Here is an 18,797-nt window from a genome sequence, read left to right on the forward strand (position 1 = left end):
CACATCACTACGGACAAAGAGTGCAATCACGGGTTTAAGAATGAGGGAGAATTGAAGAATTAGAGCTCACATTTGCCATCATGCACGTGATCTCAGTGTCAGCAGCCTGCGCACAAAGCTAGTACATTTTACTGCACTAGAGAAGTTGGAAAATGGAATTTTTGTCATCAGGAAAATTCCCTGGTTTCCATGTTTCTTTTCACACACAGTAAAATTCATGAAATACTTCCCAGAGCATAAATTCAAAAATGGGTGATTCAGAAATATCAAAACATGTTGCTTCAATAAGATTGAAACATTTCACCTGATGAATGTTTAAGTAAAAATCACTTCCATGTTAGAATAATAAAAGTCAAAACTAAACAAGGACAACTAAATCAAGTGTTATGACATTATTTAAATGAAACAAGTTGAAAGGAACCTTTCAAAACTTCTCCATCAAATATTATATCATGCAGACATATTCTTACAAAACAGTTAGATTTTGACAAAACAGAGTTTTCTAATGCAAAATGTATCACCAGAAACTTTTCTATCAGCTATTTATGCTATTTGTCTTCTGGTGGTGGGTGGGGCAATTGGATCCCTTTGCACAGCACCAAGCACCGAGCAGGCACCCTACATTGCCCAGTGACTAATGCCAGCAAGTACCCAGGCTGCATGGGCAAAAACCTGGCATGGGGAGCACAAGCACCAACTCTCTGGTCCCTTACACAACAACAGCTGAGCATGCAAACAACTGCAGCACCCAGAATTTAGACCACTGCTTTCCTGGGCCATAATCCACGTTCCTGTTCCTTCCTGACATGGCTCTGCAAGAAACCGAGGCTCCAGAGCAGCAAGCGAGCCCTGAACAAGCAATTCTGGAAAGAGCATCTGCAAGGTGTGAGATTTGTGAGCACTTTGAAGCCATACCTGAGGAAACCACCCACATGTCAGCTCTAGTCAGAAAGACTTTTAAGAAAATATTAAACTTCATGCACACTATTTCATACATGTATTAACTTTGCTTAAACTAATGAAAATAGTGTTAAGTATGCATTTGAAAGGATCAGGACCAGGGCGTACGCATTGCCTCATTCTTCTTGAGGATCCTAACAATTAGGAAAAAAGGATCTAAAGAGGAAACAAGAAGAGAAGGACAGGACAACTGAAAAAGGAAAGCCCCCTTTCTTATTCCTGCATATTTTTGCCATATCCCTCCTACCTCAGCCACTGCTGCAGGAGAAACAGGAGAACATCTAGCATGCTATCGCTCATTAAAACCCTGTGGCGTAACGTCGAATCACTCCTGCTAAGGCTTAGAGTAGTCTTTAAGGCATAAATACAAGCCATATGACCCTGAAAACAGTTCAGGTCAACATGCCATAAGCTAAAAGCCTGCACGTCTGTTGCTTCAGCAGTATTTCAATACTGCATTTCATGACATTAGTCAATATATTTAAGGGAAAAGAGCGCGGAAGATGCAAACAGCAGCTTTTCGGGACAGACTTCCACCACAACAATAGCAGGGGGCTTGGTAATGTAGAAATTAATAAAAACAATACATAATCAATGAAAAATACCTGGGAAAAGACACTGCTGTATGACTTGGGATGGCAGGGGGAGTCGGGCCCCTGCTAGCACCCCAGGTGTGGATGGCAGGGAGCCCGGCAGGACATGCCAGGCGCCCTCGTCCCCGCGTGCCAGCTCACCCTGACGGGAACCGCAGCAGCTCAGCCGGAGAAGACTCACAACTGCAAAACTTCTCAGTGACCAGCGTTGGCTCAGGGCAGTGGAAAACTGCTCACAGGAGCCACGAGGCAGAAAGGTGCGACTCTGGCTCTGCGACGGAGGGGATGAGCCAAAGGGACTTCACCGCTCACCGGGGCGGACTTGGACCCCTACAGACAGGGCTTGAGACCAGTGAACACAACCCTTTCCAAGTTTCAAAAGCCAACTATCAACAGCTGAGCCATCAGAACTACTCTGAGATGTGTGTATCTTTCCCCCCCCCAAGTCTCAGGATTAGACAACTCGAGAGGTTATTTGCTCTGCATTTCACATATGTACTTGTGTATAAACACCTTTATATGCAGCTGATCTGCAGGCATCTATATAAAGATGAAGATATCTCCACATAAATGCTTTTATATAAACAGATGCGGGGACCCAGGGAGTCCACCTGATGCAAACGCCTTGGGTAGTGCCGATTTGATTAAAACCAGGGAGTTTGGTCAAGGAAATCTTCAGGCTGCAGCTCTGCAGAGCTCCTAAGCCTCTTAGCACCATGGGGCTAAGTTTGAGCATTAAAGCTAAGCTCTCCAGAGTCAAACACTTAGTCAGCATTTCAACAACAATAAATATTGTTTAATCACCCTCTGCCTGCAGCACCCTGGTAGGTCAGAACATAGGCCTGAGTCAGCTTTACCCAATACAATCTCAATTCCAACAGAAATCCAAACTAGATCAGTGTGCGTGTGTTTCTGTAAATCTAGTTTTAACTTTGAATTATTATTTATATTAAAATACATTTAAACCAAGTATAAAAATAAGTTAAAACCTGGCTTTGATCCAATTTTTCCCTCTTTTTAATATTTCTGTCTCCTACCACAGAATTTTATAGTACTGACTTAATTTTATACTATTGCCTGTAATAACCTCAAGCTCATGAGCGACAGCATCACATTTTTCCCCTCAACTCCCCTGTGAAGACTACATATTATCTTCAGTCCACTGATGGGGAATATAACTGCAGAAGGATTGTGGACAAGATTTTAAAAGTACCTGGGGAATATGGGCTCTTAACTAAGCCCTAAATTTCCCAAGAACTTTTGAAAACCTTAACTGAAGGCATTATTTATTCCAAACTATTACTAGCGTTTGATCTGGGGACGAAGATCAGACTAACCAAGCCTGACTTCTGCATCTTGATCAAAATGAGGTTTTCCTCTCCTTATCTTTTTGGATCTGATTTGCCTGTTTCTGACTTGCATTTCTTTCATCCAGTCAAGCTTTTCTTACTAAAGATGATATCTTATTTAGTTCTTAATTATTCATGGACACATCCTATATAGGGCAAAGGTGCTACTGAGGTCAACAAAAGAATGTGTCAAGTCAGTTATTCGAAGCTTCTCTTAAATATGTGCTGCAGAGAGCATTCACCTACTTGAACCCTACCTGTGAATAGAAAAGAGGTTCAGATGGCAATAGGATTTCCTTATCATTCACAAAGCTCTTCTCTGGCAATCAAATTTATCCCCACCAGAGATATCTTCTCTTTCACGTAAAAAAAGAACATTCAAAGAGCCATTGTGATGGCTGTGGAAGGCACCAGCCTGCCATAAATGCAAGGTATTCTCAGAAGAACTGTCTTAGATTAAAGAAAAAAAGGGAGAAGATAAGACCCAGGACCCCGGGAGGCTGTAAAGCCCTCTTGCAAGTCAAGCACTAAATTGCAGTATCAATCAGCTCGCTATAGTTGTGAGAAAAAAAAAAAAGACATTGCCAGCAAAGTGGAGCTTAATACAGATTTCTTCTGACAAGCATTCGAAGTCCAAAAACATTGTTCGCTATTATGAGAGAATGTCTGTTTAAAAGGATAAAAGTGGCTGCAGTTCAGACATAGGAGATTTAGAAGTAATCTTCATGAACATTAATGAGCCAGATCCTCAGCTGGTAAAGACTGACACAGCTTAACTGAAAATCAATGCTGTCACACTAATTTACACCAGCCAAACATTTGTTCCCAATGTATCCAATCTTGCAGTGCAGATTTGGAGAAAACAATCTGGATACCTCATGTTTTATATACTGGTTTTAGTGCAAATATATTCTCACTTTATCTGCAAGTGCAGCTACAGGGCCAGGTTGGTTCCCGTTTCGCAGGAACCCTACATTAAAAATTTGACAGCGTACTGCCTTCCTCAGCATGTTCCTTCCAACAGGTCCTTGAAGCTGTGTCGATAAATCTCTTAGGAGAAACCATTTCATTTCAGCACTAGCAGGAGGCTTTACGATTGCATTATACTTAAAACGTACACTAAAACTTACAAGTATTTTAGGATATATGGCTATTTAAACATACTCTATAAGCAATACTCTGCTCTTCTATTAGGCAGATTTTTGGTCTTGACTTTATATAGCTCCATTAGCTGTAATTTTCCTCTCACAATTAGGAAAAAGTGTGGCCATACAACTGATACGGAAACTTGTTAGCAAGTTGTATATAATATCATAATGTTTTTGGCAAGTGCTAATTGCCTCTTACTTAAATGTCCCTTGCTTTGTAGCTCAAAGCATTTGCAAAAACTAAAAGAATTTTATGGAGCTGGCTGAATGGGGGTTAGCTTAACGCCAGGCTAGAGCCAGCATGGACCTTAGGGACAGAAATAGGTCATTGTTTACGCACAAGTCCATTCTGCAAGGCCCAAAAGGCTGCATGCGAACACTGCAAAGATGCCCAGGAAAAGAAAACATCTGAACAAAAGGCAGAGACCAGCCTCCACTTCTAATACATACAAAGGACGGACACTCCCCAGGAAAGGCTCTCTCTTTTAACACTCGCCAGGGACAACAGAGCCAGAGCAGTCCCTCTTTTCTTCTCTAGAAGCTTATGGACATGCAAGAATGTAGCAAAACGGCAGATACTGCCCAGTTAAAGCTGATGGGCAGGGAAAGGAGAAGCATTTTTGATGTTGGAAGCTCCAGGACTCAAAAGCATGAAAGATAATGGTGTTCCTCAGACCCACCGGTGAGGTCACAGGGACCAAGCAGGACTCAGTCTTGCTACAGATCAAGCTACCTATGATATTGAAGCAAGTCAAAGGAGGAAATAATCAAGTTCCTTGAAGAGCCAAGGCTCACAGAAGATGAATTACAGTGCGAGAAAGTCCCCATTTTATGTGCTTTGCAACTTTATACCCTATGCGATAGGGTAGACAATTTCTATCAGGAGACTTCAAGAGTACATCTACATTGCCTTGAACAAGATCTTGAAACAACACGAAGCACGCAGTGACTGAAAGCACAGCTGGAGAGCGCGTCCACCTCTCCGCAGGCAGCACGGCAGCCGTGCTCTGCTCCGCCAGGCTGCTGGGAATCGGCCGCAGACCAGCGCGGCAGGACATGGATGGCAGCTAGGGCGGGGGGCGACCTCTCCAGTGGCACAGTCACAGCCAGTAAGACTGAGATCGCACCATTAACACTTCTCGGACAGTCAGGCTGTACTTGCCTTTTCTTCTTTTAATCCCATTATCTTTTGTATCCCTCTCATGACTTTTCTGCTGATGTGGCCTTGCCACCCTGTAAATACTGAAGCGTCGTGACCCAGTGCCCCTTCAAGCACTGCTCAGACTGCCTGGACATGCTAGTGTGTAGTTCAACTAGGTTTTCTGGTAGGTCAAGTCTCTTCAGGCTCCTAACTGTTGTTATTTTCGTGTCAGTCAGCAACATTACCATGAGCAGGTCTTGGCCTGAGCACAATATGACACTTCCCTGAACCAGAGCAAGTCCCAGGAAAACACTTTTAAATATGAATGAATGCTAAGGTGCATTTAGGGCCCTAGAGAGGAATAGCCTGATTTAAAGGTCACTGCTGATACTCAGACCTTTCAGAATCAGGTCCAGATAAAGATTTGTGTGCCTAGCTTTAGGCACCAGAGCTGAGTTAGCCTCCCCTGGTATCAGCAAGGCTTTTACAGAAAACTGAAAGACATTCAAGCACTTACTCTGAAAAGAGGTTCAAGATGACAATAAAATTAAAGAGAATCTGGTATGTGAGCGGAGGTGTCCCTGTGCCTCAGTGCTGGAGGCTGCGTCAGGGCAGCATGCTGCCCAGCTGCCTGGGCGAGACTCCCACGGGGAGGAAGGGCTTGCGCCCGTGTTCACCAGGAACTCTAGTTTATGACAGAGTTCAGCATTTACATCCTAATGGATTTCAAGAGATTCTTTTGAAAATCCCAGCATTAATTCTTATTTCACTTTAAATATTGACTGATCTAGATTATTGCAAGTTGTTGATACCAGTAATCTAGTGATGCCACTGATCCCTTGATCTCATTTCCTTGCACAGACACAGGTGCAGTTACTATCTCTTTGCTGAAATTCAGCAGCTCGTTTCCAACAAAGCAAATAAAATGGCATTGAAATATTATCCATTTTGACTGCTTCCATGGAAAAGAAATCACGGAAACTCTTCTAGTCACATTGGAGCAAAGCTTGTATTTTAAGAAAAAGCCTGCAGATCTTCAGCATTTTGCGAAGCTTCCTTTCTCCCAGGCAATTGGACCCCTCTCATCCCTGATCCTTTTAAAATATGTAAACTCCAAGAGAGAAAACTGGATTACCTTCATAGGTTGCTTTGAATCCTAGTAAGTTGCTGACACTGTCTGTCTGGAAGAGGAGCCACATCTGGTGGTGTGTGCTGACAATGAGATCAGGAACCGTGGTACCTGTCAAGCTGTAAAAATAAATAAAAATGAATAAAGAGCCTGCGTGCCTCCCCAAACTTAGTATCCCACGCAAATACAGGCCACGTGTTCCTCTGCAGGACTAAGAAATAACCAGAACAATGCAACACAATTAAGAATCACTCTCAAACAAAATATTGTCCAAAAACCAGACATCATCTCAAGACAGATGAGCCTCCCTCATCATGTTGCTGGATATGACCTACAACAGTGAGGATTCCATCTTAGTTGAGGGCCTGCAAGTTATTACTACCGCTATAATTACAATTTAGTACCATTACTGCTATTTATTATCCAGCATCAACAACAATCATTTCCTTTCTCATTGAAAGGAAACATAAACAAACAAATACAATTCCCAGAACCCATACTGGTGACTGAATGCTCTCAACTGCCTTTTTACAGATGTTTTCTAGTATTAGAAAATTTACTTTCATCATATTCTCTGCTACATTTTTACCCCGACAGAGAAATTTCCCCAGGATCTCAAAAAACACCCTGGGAGACAAGGTGCAAGTCTCAAATCTGCTGAATGTTCTGTGGATCCTTGAAAAACGCTACAAATCCAGGTAGTACAGGATGATCTATCATTGCCTATCTTTCAAGGATGCTCCTAGGAGAGCTGAAGAGATTAAGAAAAATGTCACCAATATATCTGTATTAATGAGCCATGTGTGGCTCATTCAGCTTTTGGGACTAATCACCTCACTGCGGTTCAACACAGCTTTAGGGTTTTATCCCCCACCCACACAAGCACCAATATAGGCACGCACAAACGCCTGCTTTGAGCAAAGCTCCTTCCCTTCCCTTTACTTCTGAAAGCGGAGTAACAGAGCATGGGAAGGGATCACTACTATAGGAGCATGAGTGTTATGTTGCCTGCTTTAGTGGCAGTGTTTAATCTTATTATTATACTATTTCTCCTAAGGTATCATCTGTGATATATTTTTAAATTACTTTAAGTGTAACTACCGTGAGTGGATAGGTGCTTTTTTCTGTAGTGTTTGCTTAAATCTAAATACATACATATGTATAGATATGGCTTCTGCCTGGCATCTTTCTCAAGTATAACAGCAGCACCTGAAAGACTCTTTGATAAAATTGATCCCTGAGCTCTCAAGGCAGAATTGTTGCAAACCAATAATGCGGAAGAACAAACCCAGCAGCTGTGTGTTGATAGCATCCTGTGAATAAATATAACTTGCAACCTCCAGACATAATTGTTGCAATTCCCACTTTCCCGGGTAATCGGAGACAGCATGGCTGATCTGCCAATTACAGTTCGTTTGGAGTGAAGCAAAATGACTGCTTGAAGGGCTGTGCTACTGTGATCGTACTCTGCCTGCTTGACAACCTGACTACCTGCCGAGTGCCAAATACTTTCAAATAGCCTAACAGGTATCTAAAGAGGTGAATGTCACCAGTCATACTAGAGATATAAATCTCCCCATCCTACAGATTTTTAGCTGTCTCATATCTGCTAGGTGCTACTCTAACACCTGCAGCTGGCCACCGCTCAAGCTTTGGAGCGTGTCCTTTCCACAACCGCAGTCACGCCTCCCAAGCACATCAGAGCCCTCCTAGTTCTGCCCCCACCTTTGCTTAGTTATTGCTTTGACCTGCATCAGAAATTTTATTCATCCCAGGGTGTTGGCAAATTAAGAATTAATCTTGTTTTAACAACTTGTTTTGCATCCAGAGTTTGATGGTAGTTGGAGAAGCTTTGTAAAAGTTCTTATGGTCGACTCCTCTGCAGTTATTTAAGCAGCAGAGGGACAGGAATGAGGAAGGTACCAAGAGGAAAACCTTCAGAAAAAAGGTGCTTCAAAGGTTTTTGCATGCTTTCCCATTCCACTTTAACAAGCTGGATGATTGATTTGGGTGCTTGTTACTTTTGGGAATAAAATCTTCTGCCAGTCAAATCTCAGCCTAACAATCTCACAAGTTTTCTGGGATGTGTTTTACAGGGATGAGATCGAGACTGGAAACAAACGGTCTTTCACACCTAGTTTGGAATAAACTCAGGTGCTATGCAAGTTGATTTGTTAAGCTGCAGGACTGAGTTTTTCTTGAATAATCAACAATAAATGACGAGCAATAAGAGAAGTAGAACTCCTGTGTGTTCCAAGATGAGGTTTCTGGATGCTGATTCCTCCAGAAAAACCAAAGCTTGTATCCAGTGGATACGCCTAGCACATGAACTCAGCTAAACCTAGATAAGAAGTTGATAAATGCCAAAAAATGTTGTCCATGGACTTTCAATTGCATTTATTACAAACAGAATATTTCTTCACATCCCTTTCACATTTCATTAGCTTTCAACTTACCCTCCCAGATTAAAAAGAAAAGTAAAAATCACTTTGCTAGAATTGGCATCACATAATTCAGGTAATGGAAAGAGTTCTCCTGTACTGGGAGAAGACACTACACACCTTGCGCAGCCAATCACGGATATCCCAAATTTGCATTAGCAAGGTGCTGAGTAGCTAATACAGAGTGAGAAAATGCGGAATGATGAAACGTGAGTCTAGGAAAATCTTCATGGGCATTAGGCAAACAAAAAGAGGAGGGAATGAGAAATCATTTCAGCAAGTTATTACAAACTATTCCCTTGGCTGTAATTTGCACATTTGGCCCAATCAGCTGTGAAATGTTCTGTGACACTTTAATTACAAACACTTTTGCAATGATCAGACTTTACATTTATATACGTTGCAGCTCAGAGTTTCTGACCTAAGTATCACTGCTGTTTATGTCCTGAAAAGAAATGCAGAGTAAAAAGCATCACAGAGAAACAGATCTGAGAGAGACAAGTGAGCATTAAGATCAGTGAAAGCGGAGTGGGAGGCTGATTCATGTGGAAAAACAAGCAAAGAGGAGGAGGAAAAAAATGTAATATAAAATATACGCCACCATTTGGAGAGTACAACAGTTTTGCTAAAGATTTTGGAGAATTATTTTCTCTGACACATTTTCAGCTAGACAGAAGGGGAGTCTTTCAAGACACAAACCAGATGCTGGTAACCCTGACTCCCCCTGTCCAGTTCACCACTTCCAATGCTCCTTCTGAAGGTCCCACACACTGACTTTTCCCTGCCTCTGCCCCAATATCTAGCTCTTGCAAGTGCCCTCAAAAGATCTAAGACTTTGCCAAAAGCCACTGGCTTTCACAATTTGAATTTTGATTAGATTAGAATGATGCACAAACTGATTTCTCACTGACCCTTCAGGAAAGGAATGGGGCAGGACATTAACAGAGGAAGGGCAAACACAACCATCAAGGTTAGCAGGTGAATGAGAATAAACAGCCTTACTGAAGATGATCAAGATTCATTCTTTTTCTACTGCAGCATCTTCTAGTGGCTATTTTAAAAGATCTTGACTTATCCTAAGGTCAAAGGCATGACCATTTCCTATACCCAGCACTGATTCAGAACAGAGCACACTGCATATGTAAAAAATAAAAATTTGGAGACATTATAGTTCACAGGGAAGAGAGACCTTTCTGTGCTGTGCACGTTTCCACCTCAGTGAAGATGCCGAGGCCTCTGCACGTGCCTTTCCTAGAGCATCTAAACACTTTCAAGGACTTCAGGAACTCTGCCTAATTAATGGCCCCCGGCTATTGATGCTTTCACATAGCGAGCACACGGGTCAGGGAAAATCCTTCCCTTTGATCTACAAACCCACGAGTTCATTTGCATCGTTCTGACTGACACACTCCTTCCAACTTAAGCCCAAACTGTCTCCAGTTATTAACCACTGAGGAAGAGACTGAAAATACCACTGGAGAGCCTATTTCCCTGTTATTTCCCATATTAGCCTCACCATAAAACAAAGCCTGGTCTTCAAATATTCTACAAACGATACACTGAATACTTAATGATTCTTTATTCTAACAACTGGCAGCATCAGAGATTTCCTATCTTCCTTCTGCATGGCTGGAGTTGCCCTGTAGTGGGCCAGTTTCCTTCCTTTATAGTTGAGTAAAACTGAAAGAAACATCTACGTGGTGAACACAGATACGGGAAGGCCTGGAAGGAAAGCAGGACTATGTACAATGTTTCCTCTACTGAGAAAATCTCTACAGAACATTAAATCAGCAAGCTAAAGGATAGAAATTAAAGGGGGACAGATTCTCAGTCTTGAAAAAGCTTGTGACTTTTTTTTATACAAATGTACAGTGGGTGTAAAATGCTCAGAAAGTCACTCAAAGATAATGGATTTACAGCCACTTTGCACTGCTAAAAATGACCGTACAAGATGGACAGCAAGGGACAGACAGGTCCCACCAGTTCTCATTTTCTGCCTGGTGTGCATTTACTGTTGCATCAGAATTTTAATCCTGCTCATTCAGCTTAGATGGCCTCAACCACTCTGTAAGGTGTCCTGACAAAGGCTTCAGGAGAACAAAAGCAAAGAGGTTGGAGCTTTTCCCTCTGCTGAAGCCTAAGAGAATGTGATGAGAGAAGAGAACACCAAGAACAGTCAGCCCCACCAAAAATCAAAAAGCAGTGTATAAACCATTCGGGGAGGTGCAGCAAGCAAACTACTCAGACTCCTACATCCAAACACATCAGCTAAATCTCATGAGGCAGAACTCAGGGGTGGATTTCTCATAGTGACAAAGGACATCCTACTTACACGTAAAGCACAGTTTTCTGGTCTCCGACTTGTCCTCCATCACCAACTGTTAGCGTGTCATATCCTCTTTCTAGTTCAAATTCTTCAAAGGTGAGTTTGATAACCTGGCAAAGATGCAGCACGTTAACATGAATCAACTGCCAAGACAGCCAGCAAATCCTTGTCTTGTTTATTTATCTGTTTGTCTATCGAGGAGCAATTTATAAAAGCATTAACATCTTCAGGACATCACCAAAGGTGACAGTCCTCTCTTTTTATAGCACTATAGCACTCCTTTACAGATAAATGGAGCTCACATTGAAATTACCTTTCAGATTTTTCTGCTTTATCTACTGATTTTCTAGATGACTTTTTTGATAGAGATGTGTGTTGGGCTTTTGGCATGCTTTTTTCACTGGGTATTGCTACCATCTCTTGCATAAAGCAGAGATTCTGCTGATGGATTTGAATGTACATGGAAACTGTGTTTGTTACACATGGTGCAAGCCGAGTCCTCCTTTTGGTCTATGTTGGACAGAAAGTTCCTCTGGTTTTAGAAGCTTTGCCAGATCCAGAAAGACTTGGCTAGAATTACAGCTAAGGTAGCTCAAGGGAAGTACCTCGAGCTGACTGCAAACCCAACCATTGCGATATCCATCTACCATGGTAATCGGTTCCTGAGTTCTCCTTCCTGCTCTAACCAAATCTCCCGTCCCTGTTCATAAACACTGACTGGATTTACACAGCCCTTCTGTGTCGCTGAGGTGCAGAGGGCTGCTGAAGTCAGGAGGTTTGTGCTCCAAGTCTCCCAGCTGTTTTGGAAACCTCTCTCATTTGCAAGCAACTAAAAATTACAATTTGACTGAGGGGACGAAGGCCCTTAATCCAGTCTTGGACAGGGTGAATGAAGAGAAAAGGAAGAGACTTAATTTGCAGAATAGCTTTACATCCACAAAACCAACAGAAATCAGCAGCACATTTGTTCCTCAGAGCTTCTTAACTGCCCAGATCCAGGAAAGCACAGAAACACTTGAATGCATTCATCTTGATGTACATGGGGGCTTGTGAATATATTTATTTTCCAAACTTTTAACAGCTTACACTACCAAGTTTAGTGTCACACTACTTTTCGCAATTTCACAAATGAAACAGAAATTCTCAAAAACGATTATGAGGAGAACCTGTACATGTGCCAAGCTCCACACACATATGATGCCAACCTAGGCTCGATTTGGGGCAAGGGAGGGAGGCACAGGAATCTCAGCTCTCCTTAATCAATACAGCAAGAGAGACTTTTGCGGGACATACCAGATAGCACTGGTGGGTAGCTGATTCTCTCCCGGAAGTTATTAAACACTGAAACCAGAGATTCAGGAATGCAGTTGAGCTCCACTCACCAGTCACCAGCTGGTGAATTGGAGTTACCAGTAAGGCAGATGACGTTTAAATCCTAATATCACTCATACTAAAATGAGAATTAGCCTGTTAATTTGCTTTAGATGTAAAAAACCCAATATGCAACTCAACAGGGCACAATGCCCAATCATTTAGACATACCTTTCAACATGAATATTAGAAAACTAAGATATTTGTTTGTCAGTTTCTTCTTGCCTATTACAGATAAAAGCAGCATCTCCTACAAACACTTGAGCATGTGTACAATCATAGGGGGATAAAAATCTCAAAGTTACAAACCAAAACCAACAATTAAATGTGTTGTATTAAAAGTGAGCGTGCCTTTGAAGTCTCTTCAAGGCTCATACGTACTCTCTAGGATCTACCTCAGGATAAAGAGGACAACATTTCTCTGTTGAAAGCAACTTAACTTCAGCCACTTAAGAAAACATTGCTTAGTTAAATGTCAAATGGGGTGAGAGTTCTTTAAAAAATAATGTGTGTATATATATAAAAATATATATAGTTAGGACAGACTGAACTGTTCTGTGCTCATCTTCCACATATAACTACAATTAATGCTTTTCAAATGCATAAATAAAGCAAATCTGAGCAACATAGATATTTTAGCCATGGCATTCTGAAAATAGGATATTATTCAAAAGCCTCAGGATTTTGAAACAAGAGCCAGCGTGACATTTCACAGAAGTTGGTACTGTTAATTTTAGTAGTAGTACCAAAGTATTAACCTGTTCAGATTATTATTAAACCATGTAATGACAGAATAATATAATTAATACAAAGAACACAGTGCTGTAAAATGGCACACATCATTAGTTACATCAGTCATTCAAGCACACTGCATTCTAAGGAGTCTGACCCTAATTAAAGAACTAATTAGGTTCCCATATACTGTAGACTGTAACCTTGTTGCACAGGAACAGGATACTGAATATAATATTTATTTATCCATTTTCCTGCTATTTTCTCTTCGGGTTGAAGGCAGAAAATTATTTAATGATTCATTAAACAAGAGACCTGCCAGCACACACAAATACATGGATGGCATAAAACCTCAATTTTAAGTTACTGAAGTGGCAGGAAGCAATTAGTAAAGTCAAGGAAACAGGCTTGAATTTGACACATGATGCTAAGGTTTCTCATACTGCAAAGTGATTTGAAGTGCAGTCACATTCATAGGAAAAAAACCCCACACATTCTCTCCGTGGAGTACAGCACCTCTTACAGAGTTATAGTCAGATGCTTTACAAGCGCACATTACTTATTTTCTCCTCCTCTCCCCAGGCTTAAGCATCTCTCTGCATATGGGATGAATCATCCCCTGGAGGGTCCCATCTCTCTCCACCGACGACACAGGAAGCTTGGACAGAGCTTTCTTTGCCTAGCTAGACTCTAGGTGAGAATAGCCCCGGGAGAAATATCAACCAGTGACATCCATTATGTCAAGAAGGTTCAGAAATATTAGTTTTGATGCAAATTCACCAATTATCATATGCATTTCTCAGTCTGTTCCTGAGTGATCTATTTTTCACTGTGCTTGAAATTAATTCCCATGGCACAAGGGACCGTCACAAAACCTACATTTCCTCAATCCCCTCCCACAAATCCCCCAAATAATTTTGATACCCAGCACATCGGCCTCTGTACGGAAGAGAATTCCAAGTTGTCGGCTACAGAGCACTCTGCCCTTAACACTGTTTATGTCGGCTGCCGAGCAAACTTTGGGGATTATGTAGCTCAGTGAATCTGGCTCACAGTTCTTTTCCAAACATAGAACAGATGACTTGCAAATGAGTTCTAAATACAGCTCAGTGGTTTTCCCATCGCTCATATTAAAAGCTTCATATAACAGGACCTGATCCAAAGACAACTCAAGTCAATGGAAAGATTACCACTGCCTTCAGCAGGCTTCAGCTCAGGCCCATCATGCTTTCATCTTCAGAGCATTTTACAGGCATTTTAATTAACTCATCTTCAGCTGCTTCCTTCACCCATGCTGAGGAATGTGCAGTGATGGGATCATCCCCTCTGCACACAAGGGCAACATAAGTCAGGGTGGTGAAATCTCCATTTAGCAACATGCTTCCAGCACAGGCCTTGCTTGAAGCAAGCAGGTGTTTTACACGCTGGGGTATTTTTCAGACTTGGTGCTATATGACTCCTCAAGTAGGAACATCAGTGACTGAGCTGGGATTAAAATTCAGCTACCAGCAACTTCCCGTGCTACGCTGGGTCACACGTATGCGGTAAGCAGATGCACTAGCCCAGGCAGGAAGCATCGTGGGATGCTTGATGGACACAAGAAACCGTCCACAGCATTGAAACTACCTGCAGGATTCCCTGGTTCATCAACAGCACAAGTACCAACCCTCCCGGGATTTTTTTTTCCATGGGGAGTGGGAGGGTTTGAGACAGGCCCTTTTGCATTTTCACCAAGCAGATGAGGTCCCGCCTGCACAGCTTTGGTTTCTGGAGTCTTGATGAATTCTTTAAATAGCAGAAACCATAAAGGCAATTGACCTGTTTTCACTGTTTCTCATCTTCCAGAGAAGTGCCAGAAGGAAGCCTGTGCCATGCCTGGCTGCCCGAGATCATGCAGAGGGATCTCTGCCACTCGAACAGAGGAAAGGCACCACGCTGCTGTTTTGAACTACATTGCAAATGAATATGAGCAGGTGAAGCAGCGAGCGCGCAACGAGCAGGCAGGGCCTTCTCAGAACGATTAGGGCATCTCTCAACCCTCCGTGCTTCAGAGATGGAGAGTTTTTCCCCACCAGTAAATTACGCTTCTAGGATGAAGCATTCAACAATCAAATTCTCCCAGAAACTCTTTATGTAAATTATGCTGCTAATTAACTATTTGTCACTTCAAAGGGGGGAAAAAAAGTGGTGGTCTCTTTACAGACAGTTAATACAAACTGGTGATTCTGACCAGTCTATCCATCCAGTTTCAGCTGTGCTTCACCTGTTTACCATGTATGATGTTGCAGCCCGTGCAGCACAAGTTACAGTTTCTTTTTCTATTGAATCTCTGCTGCAGGTTGTTAAGCATTGAAATTAATGGATTTCACTGATTTCAGTTCACTTCATTATTTACAAGAGCTGAGGAACAGGACTTGCTGATTCTGTTTTCTAATCAACAGTTCATTACTACACATGCTTAAAGGCTGGGGAAGAACCTAGCCAGGGAAAGAGAAGAAATTTTCTGTAAGCAGAATTTCCCAAAGACAAAGTTTTGAAACACAACACAGCAAGCTGAAGGAGGGGGAAGCTTGTCCAGTCGCACTGCTGAAGGAGGAGCAAGAATGGTTTGCAAGCCACCACCTGGGCTGGGCATGAGGCTGGCAGAAAAGCAAATGAACAGGTCTAAAGATTAGACTCTGAATATTCAACAGGGAAGCAACATGACAGAGGCTCAGTAAAATAATGGACACAGCCCCAAAGCACCTCTTGGTATCTAATTGCCATCACAGGCTGTACTGGAAAGCCCAAATAGAAAAGTATTAGCCTATGTAAAACCTGAGGCATGTCAATGCCCAGCTTGTTACAACTTCACTCCAGACACAGAGGAAGATTCTATTCACTAATACTGGATTCTGCTCATCTTTGAGAGACAAAGATGCACAAAGAGATGTGAACAGCCTGTTCATGCCCAGCCCATGCATACCCCCATGGGTCCACAGGCCACGGGCGGAGAAACACAGCTGAGACAGGAGCAGCAACAGCCGCTCTTACACGAAGCCCAGTCTCCACTGACACACTGCCCCAGCGAAGGAGAATCTCCTGGGTCTGATGAACCAGCAAAACACTTAATACATCGGCACTGAAAAATATCCTGATTCCACACTCCAGTTTCCTGGAATTTGGGTCATTACTGTCCTATGCAGCCAAACCAAGCTATCTGCTAGACAAAACATCCAGCTGACAACAGCCCTTTAAATACAAACTCATCCTGGAAGCAGATTGCAGAAATACTCATTAAAATGATGACCCATCAGTGATCTGCACTTATTAAAGGCCTGAACTGGTCAATGGGCAGCAAGAAGCAGAACTCAAGAGGCTCTTCAGCCAGCCCCGACCCAGCTGCCCTGTGACGGCGAGTGCTCTGGAGGGAAGCAAAGCGACAGCCACGAGAGCAGGAGATAGCGCCCAGCGAGCGGCAGTGCACATGCTTCAAGTGCCAGCAGTTGCCAGTATTTCTACAGACTGGAACAATTTCTAGTGAGAGATGAGACCCTGGGACACTAACATGTTTGTGAAATGCCTTCTTTGGATCGGCAGCAGAAGGCAGAGCGCCAAAATGCAAGTCTGTCTAGAGGCAAGGACCAAGAAATAATTGCCTGGATAAGCATATGAGCTCAGTGCCTTGGAATGCAAGGTTTGCTCATGAACTAACAGATTATACTACAAGGAACCCAGATCCTAAAAAGAAAGAAACCTGTCTTCTTCTGAGAGCAGAAGATGGTGCCTTAAAAAGGGTATTTTGAGCAATTCAGCTAAAAAGTCATTTTTGTTCTTATGCTCCCATACAGATCTGTAAGTACTCTTGGCAAGGGTTTTAAAATATAAAACTTGCCCAGCTATTTCCTTCCAGAGAGGAAAGACACAAGGTTCAGGAGCATCACTGAGCACCGGCGGCTTCCTACAACAGACGTGGCTGTGAACTTCAGCTCTGTGCCTTGGCAGCCCTGCTTCAGCCCTCCTGGAGGAGAGGGACAGGCTGACTCTGCAGGGTAAGAGATGAGAGGGCCTGAGCTTTGCTCTCCCTGCACCAGTAGAAAATGGGAAGGACTTGATCTTAGGAGGGTGAAGGCAGCTGAGTCTTGTTCTCTACATGATCAGTGATACTGGATTTGAACCTTCCCGTCTGAACATACAGACTGATGGGGACGAAGAATCCCCAATCTCCCCTGCTCCCTGCTTCAGTAAACGCAGAAAGGACTCGGTGGTGTAAGCTCACAGCACTGTGCAAACAGCAGTAGAGAGAGGTATTCCTCCCTCCCTCCCTCCTCCCTTGCTCTCAGCTCTTTGGGGGCTGAAATCCCAGTTGGTTAGGGGCCAGCTCTCAGCCAAAAGGAAGTGAAAAATCAGCATTCCTGGCACAGCCTTCCTGCCCCCTGACTGCGAGCTTGCTTAATGAAATGCTTTGCTAAGCTGTTTGGCATTTCACCACCATTCATGCAAGATATCAAAGAGGTTTCGATTAAAAATAATTACATTCACTTTTAATTACATCCTTTAACAAAATGAATTTTCAGCAGAGAGGGAATGTGACATGTCGCGGTCTTTAAAGACAGTTGAGAAACATGTGGGAGAAGTCTGCAGGGAGGGGAGGGGGGAGACGCGCCACATCAGAAACAGAAACCTGAACGACTACATGTCAGAGGGAAGTCACACGAAGCAGCATAGCTACCCCACCGCTTGCACCAGGGCAATGAAGGAATGACACGGTGGCACCACGAGACCTACCTTGGCCGGATTGAGCGCAGTGATGACCCACACGCAGTATGCGTTGTTATCGTATTGCACGGGATAGTTGGGAGAAGTGATCACACCACTGGGACCACGAAGGTACATATCACACATCCTGGCTGTGAAAAAGAAAACGAGATAGACGGAGTGAGCACTATTAGCTTGGGGATGTATATTTGGCTCTTTGTTTAGGGATGAGGGAGAAGTAGAGATGCACGTAGCATGAAGCGGTGGGGAATCAAAATTTGTTGCTGTGATGTTTTTCACTCGTCAAAAGATTCATTTCATTCCTTGTAACATCAGAGACGAAGGATTTATCCGGGCTGAACAGACTGGGGGTGTTTCCAGGGGCTATCACACAGACACACAAACAGACCAACAGCCCATTCTCTACCTTCCAGACTGATTTAGTATTTTTTGCTTTACCAAAGCCCTCACAGAAATACTTTTGTATGTCCAGGACCGTGAAAGGTCACAGCAACCACATGGAAGGCTCCAGCTAAGAGACTGCTTCTTTTTTTTTTTTTTTTTTTTTTTTTTTTTTTTTTTATGTCCCAGGGAGGCCATATTTCCTTTCTTCATGCAGGCCAAAAAATAACGCACAGCAAGTATTTAATAGGAGAGGACTGAATCAGTCTAATACAAATGTAATCTCAAAGAACGAAGATGACAGCTCTACCGAGCATCTTAAAAACAGCTTACTAAAAGTAGAACTGAAAAAAAAAAAAAGAAAAAAAAAAAGAAAAAATCTTTTTGGAAAGAGAAAACCCCCAAAGTTATATGTAGGAAGAAAAAAAAAGTTGATTCATAGAATATAATAATGCAGGCAAATCCTTT

The 18,797-nt window shown here is 42.6% G+C and overlaps 1 protein-coding gene across 4 annotated transcripts in view; it reads right to left on the bottom strand.

Moving 5' to 3' along the window:
- Nucleotides 1–18,797, bottom strand: part of CSMD2 (CUB and Sushi multiple domains 2) — a 326,291-nt gene that overhangs the window by 142,926 nt on the left and 164,568 nt on the right. For 3 of the 4 annotated variants that reach the window (XM_026104637.2, XM_064525207.1, XM_064525208.1), the window contains 3 exons: nucleotides 17,958–18,079; nucleotides 11,094–11,197; nucleotides 6,327–6,439 (listed from right to left, as the gene is read on the bottom strand). The exons of the other annotated variant lie outside the window; for it this stretch is intronic. In XM_026104637.2, the coding sequence (XP_025960422.2) occupies nucleotides 6,327–6,439; nucleotides 11,094–11,197; nucleotides 17,958–18,079 (339 nt within the window). The remainder of the gene's footprint in view (nucleotides 1–6,326; nucleotides 6,440–11,093; nucleotides 11,198–17,957; nucleotides 18,080–18,797) is intronic. 4 annotated transcript variants of the gene reach the window in all.

Source organism: Dromaius novaehollandiae, chromosome 23 (assembly GCF_036370855.1).
Source record: "Dromaius novaehollandiae isolate bDroNov1 chromosome 23, bDroNov1.hap1, whole genome shotgun sequence".
Taxonomy (NCBI): domain Eukaryota; kingdom Metazoa; phylum Chordata; class Aves; order Casuariiformes; family Dromaiidae; genus Dromaius; species Dromaius novaehollandiae.